Source organism: Phasianus colchicus, chromosome 6 (assembly GCF_987193195.1).
Source record: "Phasianus colchicus chromosome 6, bPhaCol1.hap1.1, whole genome shotgun sequence".
NCBI classification, from domain to species: Eukaryota; Metazoa; Chordata; class Aves; order Galliformes; family Phasianidae; genus Phasianus; species Phasianus colchicus.
The window spans coordinates 22,118,071-22,137,506 of NC_143441.1; the positions used below are offsets into that span (position 1 = coordinate 22,118,071).

The 19,436-nt window shown below is 37.8% G+C and overlaps 1 protein-coding gene across 9 annotated transcripts in view; it reads left to right on the forward strand.

Annotated features, from left to right (window-relative positions):
• The window catches only part of OSBPL3 (oxysterol binding protein like 3), an 89,792-nt gene that overhangs the window by 26,354 nt on the left and 44,002 nt on the right, over positions 1-19,436 (forward strand). For 6 of the 9 annotated variants that reach the window (XM_031590121.2, XM_090142661.1, XM_090142659.1 and 3 more), the window contains one exon: positions 15,103-15,345. In XM_031590121.2, the coding sequence (XP_031445981.2) occupies positions 15,253-15,345 (93 nt within the window). In that variant the 5' untranslated portion in view covers positions 15,103-15,252. Of the gene's footprint in view, positions 1-12,394; positions 12,585-13,259; positions 13,443-14,077; positions 14,167-15,102; positions 15,346-17,456; positions 17,753-19,436 lie in introns of those variants that run through there. The other 3 variants (XM_090142655.1, XM_090142656.1, XM_031590123.2) reach the window with 3 other exon arrangements.

Here is a 19,436-nt window from a genome sequence, read left to right on the forward strand (position 1 = left end):
TTCTGTTCCAAGTACATACCTTACTTGGTGGCATACCTGAACCTAAACACATTTCAACTATAGGGACTGACTTTGCTGCATATGTTTGGCATAAATAAGTTGCTTTTCAAGGGTGGTGTACATCGCTTCCATGGGCAAAAGTTCAGCTTGAAAAATTAAGGTAATTTGTTTTAAATTAAAAAATAAATAAATAAAAGTATGATTAAAATACGAGAAAGAAAATTGTAGAACACCAGGGGGAAAAAAAGAACAATTAATGTATTCTAACTGCAATAATTTCATTTAGCCAATGAAATGAAAGGAAAAACAAACACGCATGCAAACAAAGAGAGCCCACAGTGAATTGGCTTTACACTGTGTCATTAAATCACACTTGATAAAGATGAGATATCTGGTTCAGGGCTTTTGCTGTAAGAAATTAGTTTTTTACTCGAGGCCATTCTCTTCCTGCCCACTGAGATGCTTGCAATCTCTCACTGTTTTTCGGTTGTGTTCAGATAAGTTTTTATTTCTTTCTGGAGTTATATTTCAGATGGAAGACTTTTGAACAGTATGAGAAATATTTGTCAAAAGAAGAGGCACATAGCATACCTAAATCCCAAGTATCTTTCAGATTGTCAGTGCACCAAAACAGTGTCATTGGAATGAAGTGTGCTGTAGCAGAAATGGGTACTTCGGAACAAAAGTAGCACTACACTTTGATAGGAGTCATCTCTGCATGGTGGTAGTAAATGTGGAGGGCATCCTGGCTGTAAAATGTGAAGGAAGGTCACAGGACAAAAGGCCTTAGGGAAATATAGGGAAATAAAGAAAGAAATAGTAAGAAATTCTTACAACTTTGTGTTTTTGCACTTAAAGCCATATATTATTCTTTTTCTGTTTCTGCTTTAAAATATATTATACAGACATTCAAATTAGGAACTGATTATAGGCTTTTGTCAAACATAACTAAGCTAAAATCTTATTTCTAAGGGCATTTCATTTATGCTAATCTTGTCCTGGATTTGCTTAGAGTTAAAACCCTCCATTAGGACTGAAATGCAACTCAGTATCAGTATCAGTTCAGAACAACTTTGAATATCTTGGGCTTTATCTTAGCACTCTAGGCTTATGGCAGGCAACAGAACCTTCTGAGGAATGACTCTGAAAGTTTTGAAGTGGGATCTTTGTGAGCTATGGAGGTCAGTTGGTGGCCCTTCTAACAGTGGGTCCCAGGGGATAAGGACAACTTCCTTCTGCAGGATGCCAGCTTGAGTGGGGATGAAACTTCTGCTCCACTTGTGCTATTCAGCTCTTCATCTGTGAGAAGATCAATTTTATTTTTACAGTTGTGTAACTATGCATCACCTTGTATTTAACTTATAGCCCAGAAGTCTGGCCTCAATGTACTCAGTGTAATGTATGTGTTTAAAAGAAAGGCATTGTCGCAGAAAAAATCTACTCACTTAGAAAACTTAATTTAAAAAAAGATCAAGGACACTTTAACTAGATGATGGTATTCCTGTACATGCATGTTTAGAAAGCATGTATTATAAACGTTAATATAGCTGGTAATAAAGCTAAAATAATAAAATAAATTTATGCCTGAAGAAAAAACTGTGGGATCTGCTATGGAATGTACTGTGGCTGGAAGTGTTCTTACAAGTGGAATAAAGCTGTTAAAGGTGCATTCAGGTGGGGGAGGATGGGGCCCACCCCATTCTCTCAGGCCTAGGATTGTGTGACCAGATGTGAAAGCACAAGTGATGAGTGCATGGAATGAAGTACCAGTGCTGTTCCGACTGCAGTGACTCAAAGCAGGATGCCCTCAGCCTCAACATCCAGATATGCTCTGTGTGGTTGGTGTAATCTTACAGACAGTGACCTTTAGTTGCCCTTCAGCCTTGCAGGAGCAGGCTGCAACTGTCGCAACCGAGTTTTAGTTAGTAAAATTCACTGGGCTGCAGTCTGAGAAGAACATTCTTTTTATTTGGGGTAGCTATATCTGAGATCGCACAAAGCATCCTCAGCAAGTTTTTTACTTGTTTAGCTGCTGTGAAACAGAACAGCTTGTTACCAAGTGCAGGGGAAAGAAGATGGACCTTCTTTTGTAAAGAATATTTTACTTCTATCAAATATTTCTGCACTTTTGTTTCAGAGCACTCTGAAATAATTGTAAAAAACAGCATTGATGACTTTATTTTTTTTCTCCTATTTACAGTTGTGAACAAGTCCTGATCCTGTATGTTACAGGAAGGTCAAATGGAAGGCGGCTTATAGTGCCTGGCACTGGCAACCTAATTTGAGCTGTTCATTTTGAAGTGGTTTATTTAAATTGCTACCTTTAAAATATCTTGTTTCCATGCATGTAGATGTGCCGACTGATTATTCTAAGTGGGTGATGCTCAAGTAATAGATCACCACTTGCTCAGCTGAAGAAAAATTGAGCTTGCAGCATCCCTGGAATCAGTTCTGAATTTTTTTTTTTTTTCTTTAAGAAAAAAAAAAAGCCTATGGTTGATTATGTACATAATGTTAATTGTCATTTTGCTGTGTTCAGACATAACTGATGCATGACATAATCTGGGTACATTAGCTGAGAATCATTAAATTCACATGGAAAGAAATGCATTTGTCACATGTATTTAGTTTCTTATGCTTAATGCATAACATCCAACTTGACAACTCCTGCACTTGGTGAGTTTAAGCCTCTTAAATTTGCCATGTAAGGTGGTTAAGCTGCTGGTTTTAACTTCTAACGACCTCACACTTTTTCCATGTCCTGGCCTAGCTCTAGAGAAGTATTCCAGGTGCAGGAATTGGGGCAAGGAGAAAGGTGAAGAGAGATGGAGCTGCATGAACAAATTCGCAGCAGATGTAAGCTCTGGTTCAAGCAGTCTGTTGAGTCCCCAGGCAAATCTATTAAGATCTCTCTGCACAAGGGAGCCAAACCAATGCATCACAGCATTTACTGGAAGCTCTGATTATTCCAAACACTGTATACCGGAATTGTATGAACAAACTGCAAGAAAAGATGACAGGCTTTTCAAAATGAGCTGGTGCGCACCACAGGCAGAAAAAGCAAATTTATATTCAGTTTTCAGGAATGGTACTAAATTTTTGAGTAGATTGGTACTAGATAGGACATTGTATGGCTGGAATGTTATCATTCATGATGAAAGCAAAATGTGAAGTGTGAAAGTTTAATGCTGCTTTGAGTCAGTCTAAATGAACTGTACTTCAGAGTGGATGTTTTGGGAAGCATGAAGATGCAGTCAGCTTTTTCTGGATGCTATTTAGAGCCTGGCATGTGGCTCTCATTTGTCCTACTTTCAAAATCTTCAAAAACGTAATGGTGCCGAATGGAGAGAAACATAAGAGAGAGACATAAGAATCTTTTAAATCCAAGTAATTCAATAACTTTTGGGATACTTTATGCAAGAGTAAATTACTTGAAATGTGATTTGTAAGCTTCCTAAATAAACTGGCATTCTATTCCGAGAGTATATTCATACAGTTGATCAAAATGAAGAGACAGAATACAGGATCAAGTGCTTAAGAAACATTATGTTGTGCTGTACTCTGTCTTAACTTTTGTCATCTTAGAAAAGTATGATGACCACTCAGCTTATTAAGTGATCTGTTCTTAAAATCTTGTCTCCAGGGGTTGCAAATGGTACTGGAATATTACAGGAGATCCTACTTGCTTTATCATTGTTTTATTTTATGGTTTGGTTGCTAATTTGAAGTAGTATAGTAATACCTAATTGGTATTGTAAAATCATGGAGAACTGAGAACAGTCTTTCAATCATCTCACTCTGGGAACCATGTAGAAATGGTTTCAGCAACAACTGTCTTGTGGTTCTCCAGATTAGTGCAAGTTTTCCATTCTGAAAGATCATTCCAATGAGGGGCACCAGGGGGCTGCTGACTCCTCGTGTCTGGGGATGACAGCCTGGAACAGTGATTGTGGGATCACGGGCTCCAACTGCCTCCCTGATTGCAGCTGGAACAAGCAATTGACATTATTTTTTTTAATACAGAATGGAAGAGTGGAAAACTACAGTTACTGCTGATGTAACTTCTCCTAAAGTAATGCTTTCAACTGCCATCAGTAATGCCAAGAACTGTCTTTATGCTTCATGTAAATTGACCGTGTGAGCTTTGTTATGGGAGCAGGTTTGTGATGCGGTCTCAAAAATGAACATATGCATTTCCTATGGAAGAAATGTTACAATTCTCTCTACTTAGGTAACCATTCACAGTAATTTTTTTCACATTCTTCTTCCAGCTCTTCCCTTCTGAAATACATTTAGTTTTTTCACCTTTTCACAATGAAATGTATGGAACAAAATAATTCATTTTTAAGGGTTGTGTTGACATTGTGTGTTACTGTGTGTAGGGCATAGGTACTCTTCTAGAAATAAAAGTGAGTTATGAAGATGCTTTAGACTCAGCAGAGTTTTTCTGCGGTCAAGATGACAAAAACTTCACATATACTTTCAATTACAGGAGCCTTTGAAAATACAACTTTGTCAAAAGTATTTTATGGCATAAATTTTGTAAAAGTGTTTTCCTCTTTTATGCAGTCTCTGTTTTGTAATAGAAAGAAGATGTGCTTGGATGAGGTTTCTCAGATGTTTTAACCTAAAAGTGTTGCTTGCTGAAAAAAGTGTAGAAAATAATCAATGGAAGATGAATATTGAGCACAAGTAAGCAAAAAATATATAGGTTAGCCTGAATAAAGTGGGCATGACTGCTGTCTGTTAAGAAAACAACAGTCAATGTTATGTTTCTTTATACTACATATTTTATTACTGGAAACATAATTTAAAAAATATGTATTTCAGCTCCTTCCTTTAGGAAATTGCTTCCTTATTCTCATGTTCAAATATTTATTAAGTACATTATACAAAAACTTGTGGAAAATGTCTTAAGTGTCAGGATGCACTTTATGCTGCGCTACTCATAATTAAGCACAGGTTTCATTTATTTTTATGTTGTAAGCCATGATGATTAGCCAGTAACAACTGCCAGCATTTTAGAAGCAAACGCAAAAAGAATGAGAGTTTGAAAAGAGAGTATGGAGAGATAGGAAGTGAAGAACAGTGCTAGTGGCACCTTTCTACACTGAGGAAGTTTAAGGGGAGTCTGCCTTGTTTGTAAACACTTCTGTTCATTGCTTTTCTTTGTAGTCTATAATTAAAATCCTAGTTGTTCAGCCATAGTTCAAGTATAACCAACATCAAAAATGCTGTGAAGCAACCATGACGCTAGTCTACATTATAAAAATCTTCACGTTTGCTGTCTGTATCCTGGTTAGTGACTGGAACTGAAGTGGAGAAAATGAATATAGTCATTAGAAGTAATAAATATGGATTGTTAAGCTGTAGCACCCTTTCACTAAGCTCACATCAAATTCCTTGTAAGTTATTCATTCTTTCATGTTGCTGAGGCATCCTAATTAAACACTCCAATCCTTTACACCTCTGAAAATACTTGAGAATGGGATTGTAGCTGAAACTTTTTTGTGCGTGGAATTTCCTTCATTTTTAATTAAATTCAAATGGGATGGCGGTAGGTTGCAGCAGCCTGAATCTAAATGTAAGATTACGGGCACAGTGTCTTTTCCAGATCCGTCTGAATCAGTTGAAAATAATACTGCTTCCAGTTTCTCATTGCTGCCTACAGGCTGCTGATTACCATGCCTGCATTTCAGCCAACTGAGCAAAGTATGTGCACTACCCACTGTGACAGTTGACTCTACACTGATGTTCATTATGGAAGTCTCCTACGATTTTGTTTGTTAACTAATATATATATATTTTTTTTCTGAAGGGGAAGTTACTTATCTCCAGTAAAAGGATAGTAACAAATTGCTTGGGAGCAAGAATACCTTAAGCTGATTTGGTCTTTTTCATAGTGTGTATGTATTTAAACTTTAAGATATCAATGGGGGAGCACTGAGCTACTGTTGAGAGCTATGAAAGTTCTCAGCAGAGGTATATTAACTATTAGCATTATTGCTCGAGGGATGTCATGTTCTACATTGAGATACTGTACTGTAGTTGAATGGTATAAAAAAGCTCGGTGCATTAGAACTCCATACATCTTCCTGCTGGATTGTCTGTAATAACATTAAATTATTCACAAATTTCTTTTTTTAATTGAAGCTTCTCTTTTTGATCAATCTCCTAACTTGCTCTTAGATTTTGTTCTGTTGTAGCATTGTGCAAGTACTGCCATGAAAGCACTTGCTGAAATAAACTTGTATTCTTCCCTGGCATGGCTTCTGCTTCTGAAGCTTTGGGTTCACTTACTTCTTTATCAAGTTTAAAAGTTCTCCTACCAGCTTTGTTTGACTAGAGCTTTTATAGTAACCCTGGCAAGATTCAGGTCTGTCATTGGTGGCAGTGAACTAGAGGACGAGGTGGTTGCAGGGGCTTATATTGTTTTAGCCAGGGAAAAGATCAATTTTATGGTCCTTTTCTTGTGTAGGATGTAGCCTTTTAGCCTAGTTGGAGGCTATCATCTCTTGCCTGCATCATTTCCTGCTGACCCAGCTGTTGCAATTGATTCTTTCCCCCGGTTTTCTTCATTTGGGCACAAAACACTGCATGTAATCACATATCTCACATCTCCCTCTAGGTCTCTTTCAGTTCATCTTTATTCTGTGCCACAAGGATAGCGTTGCAGAAAACCTGATCTGTGGAGCCTCTTTCCTGGCTCCCACTGTCAAGGTGTTTGTTACGGTCATGTATATGAATGACCAACTGTGTAATAATGACTCATATATTAAGACAAACAGTGATATACGTGTCTTCCAAGAGAATGATTCAGTCAGCAGCTGCTTCTCACTGTTCTTGTATCTGCATATGTGTACATGATGTGTTTTCAAGCAAAAGGACAATCACAGGCATCGTTCAATCTGTCCTGGAGGAGCTCCATCCCAAGCCTTAATATATTTAATTTTCATTTGAAAGAAACACATTTGTGTATGCTTTTTTTTTTTTTTTCATCAAAAGGTCAGAGTTAACAAGCTCTTCCTTCTTGGCATTAACAGCATCAATCTTTGCACTTGTAGAACTAATTATCGTCAGTATACCATCTAAATGTTAATTGTTTCTTGCAACACTTCTCTAAAGTGTCAAAGTTTGTTCACAAATTGCTGTGTTCAGAAGCACGATGTAGAAAAGTTAGTGGCCTTCAATGTAAAATGTTAGAAAATGTGAACACTGATGCACTTACCAAGCCTGTTCATTTGTCAAAATACTACATATCTTTGATGTTTCAAGCAACCTTAATGTGAAAGACAATCTGTAAAGACCTAATTTATACGTAAGCTTTAGAAGAAAGCTGTAGCTCTATCAGCAGCAATTTGTAAAATTATGCTAAACTGATCAGGAAATCTGACATTTCTGTAGTCCATGGTCATTACACTTGGTTAAGTGTGCATACAAACGTGTCTTTATCTGGACGAGAACTGAATCTTGTTGCCATGGTCATTAAAGTTAATGAGATTAAATTTTTGAGCTAATAGGCCTTCTTAGAAAAGAAAAACACTAAATGTTCTCAAAATGAAGTGTTGTTTCCCTTGCAACTTTTTTCGCTTAGAAATTGTGACATACACTAAACATATGTGACAACATCATGGGAAAAAAAACAGGTATCTGCCAGGGGAGAAATACTAAAAGCTTTTTTAGAAAGAATGTGATGCTGAGGTATGAAAATTTAAACACCACATCAAACAACAAGAGGAGGCATGTTAGACTCTTCTACTCATTAAGGAAAACATCAAACTTTCTGCATAAGATTAGAGAATCTCTGGGTTGTGTTTGTTGTTCAGGTGAACTCTGTGACATCTTCCTTCAGGCCTCTGTTAGAATAGTTCTTGGGCTGCAAAAGCTCTTCTACCAGTAGTCCTAATTGCTGTTCTACATGAAACCACGGGTGACTGGAGTTCGCTTCTCCATAGTTAAACCAACTAAGTCAGCTGGTTTAATAAAATTATTGCATGATGTCAGCCTTGGTAGATTTATGCATCTGACAGCATTATGCAGCTTATCAGGTCATAAAGAGACAGTCTGGTACAGAATTATATGGATGCCTTCAGTGATTTCACAGAAAAGTAATGTATTCTTCCTGATGTAGAGGCAGCGTTGTCTTAAAGAGTTGTGAGTTACTGCATGCTGGCAGACTGACAGTTATTTCCACAAGAAGGCTCTGACTTCCAGAACACCATGCCTACCAGAACTGAATCTAAGAAAACAATGTGTATTTCAGTAACATTTTATCAAAAATGAGTGTTGAGTTTTGTGTTTTGTTTTTCAACAAGCCTGGAGAAATAGTGGAATATCTTTGTTTCAGTGAGCAAAGTAAAGCTTTAAATACCAACAGAAAACAGTAAAACGAGAGGCAGCCATGCTTGTGCCAAAGCTCTGATGGTAAGCGTCCACTCATAGCAGCCCTGAGACCATTAGCAGGTAGTCTTTTCCAAAGATTTAGTACAGACTGTGAAATGTTATTGTATGCCTGCTCTTTTTCTTACTGAAAACAGAAAGTTTTTTTCTCACTCCCATTCCCTCATCATCCTTTGTCTTTGGGCTCGTGAAACCTTCTCTGGATGAATAGCATTTCCATTGTGAAGAGTCTCACTGCTTCTCTATTACTTGAGGTTGACAGCCCTCCCAGCGCTCATTAGCACTGCTCTGTGCAGTGTGTATGCTTGCAGCATAGCATTTGATCACAGCTCAGTAGCTTTTACTTTCCTGACAGGGAGACTGTGGATCCGTCTGTTCCAGCATTACAAAGTGGCTCCTGTGGTCCCCAGGCTTGTGGCATCTCGGTCATGTGTGTGAGTTGTACGTGGAGCTGGAAGGGGGCACGTGAGACCCCATTCCTTCTGGCAACCTGTGCTAAGGAGCACACAGCTGCCAGCCTGGCCCTGGGCAAGACTCCCTCCAAAAGGGGCGGGGGAAGATGAGGAATTAATTATTTAGGACGTGCCTGTGAGCTAGGTCAGTTGTATTTGCAAATGCAGTCATATTCTCAACTGTGATTAGAAGCTGGGTTGAAAAGGTGGTATGACAGCTAACCAATTAACATAATAATGCTGCCATTTCTAATACATATTTTGTGTAACTCATCACAAAGATTTTTTTATCATATCTGTCTAGAATATATATACAGTAAGTTTCATACAAATGCAATCTCTCACATCTCCTTAGGGAGAGGGGGAACAGTGTCAAGATTAGACATTTAAAATTAATTATGTCACAAGCAGTATTAAAGTCAATTTCAACAGTAGATATGATGGAAAGGTGATATTTTTATATATACTTACATTTTAGGATGCATATTGACCTACTTCTAAATTTATTTAAGGTCTTTCTAATACCAGGTACTGAATTATTTGCCTTCAGGGTTATTGAAACTGCAGATACTTGCTTTGCTTTGGGAAAGTCTGACTAGACCTGACATTGAAGCATGTTCTTCTTGGGTGTCTTACCTGGGATACATAGTAGTGGATTGTTTCCAGGTGGTTGACTTTGGGGTTTTTTGGTGATTTTGTTGCTGTTGTTTTTATTTGTTTTCTTTATGCTTGGAACATGCAGGATGTGCTTTCACTAAGTGATGAATATTATACATGAAAAGTAATCCAATGTTAAATGTAGTATGTTTGTTCTTTGTCTGGTTTTCTCCCTTTCCCACCCTGTGTCCCTTCTGATTACACAAGTAGGACAGTTTTGTTTGAACTAAATTTTCCTCTCTTGGGCCATTGAATTAGTATGATTTAATTACTTACTACAGTAGCCTCCTTAAGGAAGTAAGCAAGATGGAACTAACTGTTTCTTTGCATCACAGAATACCTCAGAGGATAGTATATGTCTGTGGCCAATGCAAGTGTCTGCTCAAGAGGCTGTGATTTGTACAGTGTCTAGGGCAGCACGTAACTGAGGGAGGGTCTCAGAAGCTTCCTGTTACTGCTACTTTACTGAAGTTGTTTAAATTGTTGCTTTCAAAGATAGTTTTAATAACTTCTTTCTTTTTAACTACTTTATATGTCCAAGTTTTCTTTCTCTAAAGGAGATAGCCTTATATATATTTATATATATATACCAAAATATATCTATCTATATATTTGTGTGCTGTGCCTTTCAACAGTATGAATGTTACAGTAATTCAGGAATAGCAAATACCTTCCTGAAAAAGACATTTGCAGTAGCTGTACGTGGCTTATCTGTAGCCTGTGTATAATTCTTTCTTCTTGTTTTTGAGCCAAACGAGATTGCTGGATAGATTAAAGCTGACAATTTGAAGTATGACAGAGAAAGCCATGAAAGCGTTATTTTGAAAAGACTATTGCTTTCTTTATCCAAGTGGATGTGAGTGAATGTAACCTAATTTAATAAGAGAGACAGAGCAAAGGTTTCAGTGTGGATTCTTTTTTAATTCAATGGAAGTCACTGTGTTGCTTGCAACTCTGACTTAGATTGCTGTCTTGCACTTGCTGTGTCCACATGGCTTTCATCAGACTTTCTGTTGTTCTTGTTCTTCTATCCACAAAATCTCTATTGTCTACACTTATAGTTGTAGATGTACTTTTGATGCTGATTCAGCTCTGAAACAGCTGTAAGTCTTTTTCTTCTAAAGCCATAACAAAAATAATTGCATAATGTTGATTTAGTACTGCAGATTTCCAGAATTTTCTAAATTTCTGCCTTTCTTCTTTTGTGAGACGTGGAATTTTGCTGTAAGCTTATTGCTTTGAGAATTACTGGAAAAGAGTTATGATGCTGAGAAGTCATTTTAAACCAGTGCAAGTGAGGACAGCATAGGATAGTACATTTATATTTTTCAGGTCTTTCTATTTTACAATTGTCATGTATCTACATTTACCTTAATGGATTTTGAACGATAAGTCTCCTAGAAACAGGTAATAAGTTGAGGAAAGTGCTGTTTATGGGTTTAAGATACAGTAGCTATAAATAATATTGGACTCTCTCTTTTCTTAGTTCTTTAAAGTTCACCTGCTGAGGTCATTTGCAGGAGCAGTCTTGGCCTACTTTTGCTGCAGAGAAGAATTAGGCCAATACTTAGCACTCATGAAAATTCCTGTCCTAAATGTATTTGAATTTGCCTCAGCCTTGCACTTCTGATTTGTCTTTTTGGAACAGAGCAAAGTAGCTGTTGCTATATGCTTCAGAGGAAAGGTGAGAACAAGTATCATTAGTTCCAAAGTCGTTTCTTGGCATGGGGAGGAGCAGAGAGCAGTGAACCTGAAGTAAATGGATCGTGATGACCTGAAACCATGAGAGTCTGCTGCAATTTTAGCTTAGTTTGCAAAATCCTGATTGTTATGCCTGCTTTAAAGTCTTAATTGCTTATGTACCTTTGTAGACTTCAGTTCTCCAGGTAATATATGAGTCATCCTAGAAAGGCTCAGTCATTGCTACTGACAGCCAGAATATGAGTCTATTTGGGATGCAGGATCAGTTTTTTTACACCTTTCTGGAAGCCCTGAGTTGGTTATTGTTGAAGGGCAGCCATGTCTTCCTTTTTTCTTTCTGAGCTGGAATGGAATTTTAAAAAAGGAACACAAAGCAGTTGCTGGAGGACACAACAGTTTTGACAGATGGGTTGGGGTTGTGTTCAGTATTCATATAAAATTTCATGTTCAGATTTGGAATTCTCAAGGTAATAATTTAAATTAGTGTGAAACATTAATAACATATTAATAAGACTTTGGACAAATGGCACACATCATTCTTGCCTTCTTTGGGGCCAGTAAAAAAAAAAAAAGCCTTTTCTTAGGTCCATGTAGTAAACTAATTTGAAGGAATACAATAAAATTGAAAAGCCCTATTTTGGAAGTGGACTCTCAAAATACTTCTGGCATTCTCTGTCAGATTTATCCTACCTGTCTCCCACCCTTTGCTTAAGGACCCTGGGTTATGCGGCTGAGTCACTTTTAACTCATTTGAATTCTAGAAATGTGCCCGTCTCTTGTTGATTACAAAAGGACAAGTGACTTTGCCAAAGGAGATATGAAGTGCTTGGCTGAGTGCCCAAAGTCTGTGTCTAGACCATATCAACGTTAGTGAGCAGAGCAGTGCAATAAAAGTGGGCCTTTTCAGGTGACTCATTTATGGTGAGTACCCCACATTGGCACTGAGATAGGACTAGTCAGGTTGAGGTTGGGTCTGGTGCCATGGACAAAATGTTGTGATCACTGGATGCATTCCTGGAGCACATCTGCTGTTCTTTTTCCAAAAGGAATCTGGTGTCCATACTCCAAGACTGTCCTGTAGATTAACCCAAAATATGATCAGAGGTGGTGATGAGGAGGTTTGCAGCGTTCTTCCAATCTGCAAATGTAGCCACACCTTTCTTTTTTTTTTTTTTTTTTTTTAGATTCCACAGAAAAGAAATTATTATAGAAATATTCTAAGCCTACCTGGGTACCTACCTGTGCAACCTCGTCTAGGAAGCCTGCTTTAGCAGGGAGGTTGAACTAGATGATCTCTAGAGGTCCAATCCATCCCCTACAACTCTGTGATTCTGTGATTCCTCTGACTACGCACTTCTTTTTGTATTAACACTGGTGAGACCTCCATTTTATTTTTCCATTATCTTAAGCTTTGAGGGTGTAACAACCACTTTGCTGTGTTCAGATGAATGAAGAGCATATTGTAATCTAGCATATTCTGGGGAAATGCTCATGAGGTCCTGAGGACAAGAAGTGTGTTTTGCCACAAATTAGAGCCTTTCTTTTCATCAACTGTGCCAGTCTCTGCCAAAATTTCAGGTAGTGAACAATGAATGACAGGTGATATATTGATCACGTTAGTCATTTTAGACATGGAACAGTGAAGGGAACCATGTAGCATCTGGATGAGTAGTGAACAGTAGTTAAACTCTTGCTGTGTGACAACTTTGAGGGGATATTTGAACTATGAGTTTACAGAAAGCTTTTTTACGTTCCTATCATGAGTGTTTGATCTCTGCTCATAAATAGAGATATTCCATTAACTGTTTTACTAAATGCACTTTGAAACTAATTAATAAAGTTATGGTTTATGCTTTCTCAGTGGTTTAAACCTTTTAGGAGAGTTAGTCCTTGGTGCCACAGAGAAATTTATCTTTCAGATAGGAAGAGGCCATACTTTCTCCAAGGCACAAGTTTCCTAATCTCAGCAGTAATTTCAGTGCAAAACTTGTGTGCAAGGCCCAAATCAGGTCTTGTTATCACATCACTGTGCTGTCCTGTTTCTCTTAGGCTCTTGCATCATGATCACAGGCTTTGTGAAGTAGCCTTAGCAGAGCTTGCTTTCTCATTTGATTTTTGGAAACTGGAGATTATTTCTACAGTACTGGAGGTCACACTTCAAGTCTGGAGAATGGAAGGCTCAGGGGAGACCATACAGCACTCTACAACTACCTAAAAGGAGGTTGTGGGGAGGTGGGTGTCAGCCTCTTCTCACAGGTAGCAGTGATAGGATGAGAGGTAATGACCTTAAGTTGTACTGGTGGGGGAGGGGTTCAGGTTTGATATAGAAGAAGTTTCTTCTCAGAAAAAGCAGTGCTGCAGTGGCACAGGCTGCCCAGGGAGGAGAAGTTACTGTCACTGGAGGTGTTCAAGAACCATGCAGATGTGGCACTGAGGTACATGGTTAGTGGGCATGGTTGGGTGGGTTGACAGTTGGACTAAATGATCATACTGGTCTTTTCCAACCTTAATGATTCTATGGTTTGTAACTTTGCATAGATCTACTCTAGAGGTAATTGAGTATATCTAAATAGATAAAATAAATGCTAAAAGACCGGCTAAAAAGAGAGTAATTTGGCTGAACTGTGACAGCAAGCTGTGTTGCAGAAGAGGCACTGTAGGCTGAAAAATGTCTTTGTTCAGAAGTTGGACACCTCAGACTACAACACTTACGAGCACAGTTAACTCCAACATAGTGCTGTTCCTGTCTTAAATGCAGCACCAGTTTATCATGTTTTTTTTGCTTTTTTGTTCTTAAGACAAACTAGAATTTTTAAAACAGAAGATATTTTGCTAGGGATCTTAAAATACTGCTTCTCTCTGAATAGGTGTTTGTGACTCTTCAAGAAAAAATGAATGGACAACTCAACAACCAGTGAGCTTAGTTCAGGGCTTTTCTCACAGTGCAAGCAGGCAGGTGGGTTGTGAAGTAATGCCTCCCTGTTTTGGAAATTAATTTTTTCTTACCTGTGGAAGTGTCTTACGTTCCTCAGTGATGGTTTTGCACTGTTTCTCCTGTGCAAATTCCTTGCCCAAGACAATAAAATCTTAAGTGGGAGACAATTCATAAAGCTTCTCCACCACCCCAAGTTTTGTAAAGCATTACCCTTTTGTTATGTCCTCTGTTCCGTTTTAAAAAAGTGCTGTTACCATGACAACTCTTGCCCACACTGGAAATCCATTATTAGGAGTTTCTGGCTTGGGTTTTATTTGCATATGCTGCAAAGAGCACTGTTGTTAAACAGACTGCTGGTTGTTCTTCCAGTCACTGAGTCAGGTGGGTGATGTGACAATAGCTACAACTTTGTGATTGCAGGTAAGAGTGGTCATGACAGCTCTGCATAGCACTCTACTTCTGTGTATTGCTTGCATTGTATGTTATTTTTTCCTCGCAATCTGAAGCCATGCATACTTGTTTAAATTATCATACAACTTGGAAAAATGTATTTATTTTTTTTAGTTACTTAACATCCTTTTTGTGAGACATTTGATTAGATGCTTTCTCCTCATTTCAATAATGTTTTGATCTTTTTTTGTATATTTAGTGTATTCTGTGTGTCTTTATTAGACTTCTTTTTGTCACTGGATTATGAATTTAAGTCTTAAAAATGATGTTTGATGCTGCACTTTGTCTTCTGCATAAATACTGACTGTGCAATTCTTACCAGTCCTGTTTGATAATAGAAAATTTATCATGAAGTGACTTTTGTGTTAATTTCTAGTAGTGTATAGTAATGTCGTCAGCTTGCATTACCAAAGGCTACATTATGATTTCATAATTTATTCTATGGGATGGCAGTAAAAGATTGTGTCGTATAAATTCGGCATTTTGTTTTTTTCTTTTTCATTTTAGGAATTTCTATGGGATGCAGATCATGCTACTGGAATGCATTTGGATAAAGGATATGTTCTGCATTTCTCTCAGGAGTCTTCGAATACATTTGCTTAATTACCTTTTAATGACATTCTAAGTGAGCTGATGTGAAATAAATGACCTTGAATCATGAGTGAAGAAAAAAACTTTGGTGTACCCCAGAAAATGTTGTCTCCTTCAAGAAGTACTAGCAGCTGCTCCTCTAAGCAGGGAAGTCGACAGGTAATGCAACCAAACAGAACTCATTTACAAGATTGGCTGTTACTTTTGCTTCTGGATATTGGTGAATTTTTAAAATTCTGTTTTCCTATTTCTTGTTTTATCTGATCACTTCTTTGGTTTCTTTACTCTGTCTTTTGTGTGTGTTTTTTTTTTTAATTACCGTAGTAGCATCTTGCTTTTAATGAAATGCGCTGAACCTGTTTTACAAATATTACTTGTAAAATAGTGTATATAACCTGCCTGAATAGGCTCTTGTCAAACTGGAATGCTAACAGCAAATCTTTGTAGTGAAATATTATTGTTGTGGAGGTTTGATCCTGAAATCCCAAGTCCTCCCTGGAAGATAACATTTCTGTGGTAGAATATTGGGTAACAGCTCTGCTTATTTCAAGTTTTCAGGGAAAGGTTTGCATGAAAGAGAATGCATTTTTCTGAAACTTGACATTGAAAAAGTTCATGTGACTGCCTGTGTGCTGGTTGTTGTAGTAGAAACGTAGTTAAGAAAATACATATTTGTATAACATAATGCTTCTAGATGCCTGATTCTGTATGAAAAATGAAACCATACATTGTCTTCTGCAAAAGTGATCATTTATGCTATTCTTTTAACCTTACAGTGAAAAGCTGATTGTAAGCATTTGTAGTTGATGAGCGAGACTGCTGAAGACAGCAGCTTTTGCATGTGGGCAAAAATTATTGACCTGTAGCACTGCTGAAAATCAAGCTTAAATACACTCAAACCATGCTTGCAAAATGATGAGCAGTACACCCAACGTACATAAACTTTTATTTGTACAGATGTTACTTTAGTGGAGCTCTTGGAGCTGCTTCAGGTTGAAATGTTAATTGGAATTGAGCATCCAAATCCCCCTAAAGCTTTGGAGGCCGCAGCTGCATGTTGAAAGAGCACCTGCTTCTCTGGGACTTCTGACCCTACACGTACAGTCTCTGCAATTTCTGCATTTTAAAGTGCTATGCTTGTAAGAATTGCTGTGCTTTTCTTATACACTAAGCAAGTAAATCCTCGCTTTCAGGACACTTTTTTTTCCTTCAACATTATTTTTTATATCCTCAGTATGAGATTACCTTTAAAGGCATAATTTAAAACATTCAGTATTGTCTGTTCCAACAGCTCCAGTCAATCATGTGCTATCACATAGTATTTAAATAATAAGATTTATATGAGCGTGTCTAAATCCCTTGGTGCATTACAACGCCAGAAAAATCAACTGTACTTAAGCGGGAGCAATTTATGCAAAAAAATCACTTACTGCCATTTAACATGTTAGAATCTGTAGAAAAGCTGAGGCTTTTGATACTGTTTTTGATATTGTTGATTTACATTACAGATTGTAATGGTGGATCCCATTTCTTACCTATTTTGTTCTCACCCGTATCCTTTGGAGGAAAGGAATAAATCAGTAAGGTTTAATATCATCTAGTCTGTCTCCAGTTTTTTTATCTCCTGTACAAAAATGTAAGGTATACCTGACAGGTGTGGGAGATAGAATTTGCTGGTTTATTTGTATTCCAGGTGCATCTGTGTTCCTTGTCAGGCAGATGGCTAAGTTGCCTCATATACCTATCAGGTCAAGCTGAATGAAGGTGTAAAGTAGGTTGTTTCCCAGTCTATTTTGAAGGCAGTACACTTTATCTTTCTTCATACCAGGCATGGTGATAAATATCCCTTTGATTAAAGTTTCAGTATTACAATTTTTATGGTCGGTCACTGGATTCTTCTGCATCTAGGCAACCTAAACGAGTCAAATGACTTGTCCATGTTTTCAGGAAGTGTTAATGATAAGCTAGCTTGCATGAGTTGGGGCAGCTCACATGACTTGTATGCTGAGAAATAATTGCTAAGCAAGGCTAAAATTTTTGCTTGCTTGCTTTTCATATAAACCCTGAAAATTTAGAAATACTTGTTTTTAGAAATAGTATGACATTTTTAGTGTCTTTATGATTTCTCTTTTTTAATAGAGACTTGTTTATTTGGAATCTCTTTGATACTTATATACCCCTTTTCTTATCAAACATAACAACTTCCAACCTTATCCTATAACTTTGTTTGCATCTTCTGAAGTGATCATGAGGTCTTAAAGTAGTCTACAATGCTAAAACAAACAAACAAACAAACAAAATCTAAATTACAGTTTATTTCAGGATTGTCAGTGTTGTATGGGAATTGTTAAATCACAGCCTGAACCAGTGATTGAGCACCTGGTGAAAGGACACAGCCAGCCCTGGGGGCACAGATGAAAGCAATTCATCTGTGCAACCAGAAGGCCTGGAACCTGGTTCCACCCCTCCCTAAGCCTCATGTAAAGGCTGGCTGCCACAAGGGAGGGATTTCCTGGAAGAGATCCCTCCTTTTGGAGAATTCAGTGAGCCCTGATCCTTGGGATGGGTAAGCAAACCTTTCTTGCTTTAACTGGATTGTGACTGTCATCCTTTTTTGGGTAATTTAGTACTGGTTATCTCCCCTTGTGTTCCTCTACACAGCAATTATGTGTGTAGCAGTGTATTGTTCTTTATTTTATTCCCTGATGTTTTTTATATCTTTCATGTGACTGTTTTTTTTTTTTACATTGTAGTAGTCATGCAGTTTACAGAACAAGCTGCTTTGCTGAGGAAAGCAAAGATTTAAATAACCTGTACAGTATGCACTCTGGATGTTTACTTGAAAATAACTTATGTGGGTCATTTTTCCCATATGATTTTAAAATGTATTTGTTAATTATAATTTGCTTTGATAGAAGGTTTCAGTGAAAGTTTTGATGAATGTTACTCTCTGCTGCATGCAGAAAGATGGTCCTTTAGGTCCAACGAATGCAATCCTCTGGAACACGTAATAGCCTGGGCATGCTAGTGCTTTGACAGAGTTTCTAGTCTTGCAATTTATTAAGACCTGCACCTTCTTAGAGGGACCTTCTCTTTACTAGTGTAGATTGTAGTATAATAATGTGAAATTGTCAGTCTTTCCATGACAGTGTAGAGTTCTATTGTTTTCAGTCTCTTCCCTCCTTTCTCACATAGGAGTTCTTTTCATGTTTCATTGAATACTATTGTTTTTATCATTAATTGCTCCTTTTTCTTCTCAGCCTCTTGTACTAGTAAGTTGGAGCTTTGTAAAATGTCCGTAATATCCACCTCCTAGTGGATGTTGTCAACCAGGTGCCTGACAAGACCGGGGATGAATAAGGCCACCAACTGAGGGTTACTTGTCCTTCTCCTCTCTGTGTTAGTTTGAATAGAAGCAGAGGTGTACTGTGTAGAAAACAGCAGAAATCTGAAGTTCTATAGAACTTCTAAGGTATCTCCTATATAAAATATAGAAAGTATCACATATACAATAAATAGGCTTTGTTTTGTTTTGTTTTTTCCAAAGCCCTGTTAGAGTTACCAGTATGATACTGTTAACTCCTGTATTAACAGTGTTTTGAAAGTTTAAGTAATTTTGCCACGTGCTCTGTGGAATGTGGAGTGAATAGTTGATTTTCATTTTCTTTCCTTTATCATCCAGTTTGATGGAAGGCTTCCTACTCCTTGTCAAACCTTTGTGCCACTTTCAAGCACCGTCAAAGCTAGACTCATTACTTTCAAGTTAATGACAGATCTGCCTGGGTGCTTTTTTCTGTGCTGCTGATTTGACATGGACGTGGTAGTTCTTTTAATCTAGTTAAGTAAAAGTGAATCCTGGAAAAATGCAGAAGGAGGGCTCTCTTTCATTTGTTTTTTTTTCCCCATAGTAGTGGGATCTGAGCTTCCCCTAGTCCCAAAGCCCATTGAAAGTATGCACTGGCATTGAGCAATAAGCAACTTGAGATTGGGATGTGAAACCACGGATGTGTAAGGCTGTCCTTGGGGTTCCAGTGGCTGCTAAAATGTAGTTATTGCTCCTCACAGAGCAGTATGCATCAGCACTGTGGAGCATAAATGGAGACCTGTGATACTGAAGATAGGCTGACGTGCCATGAGAGTTGATTGAAACAGACCTGCAGGACTTTGAGAGGCCTGTTCCTGCCTTTGCTAAGCTTGGTGGCCTTTTTCTGTCAGATGCAGTGCATTTGCAGTGTGATCTGGAGACACTA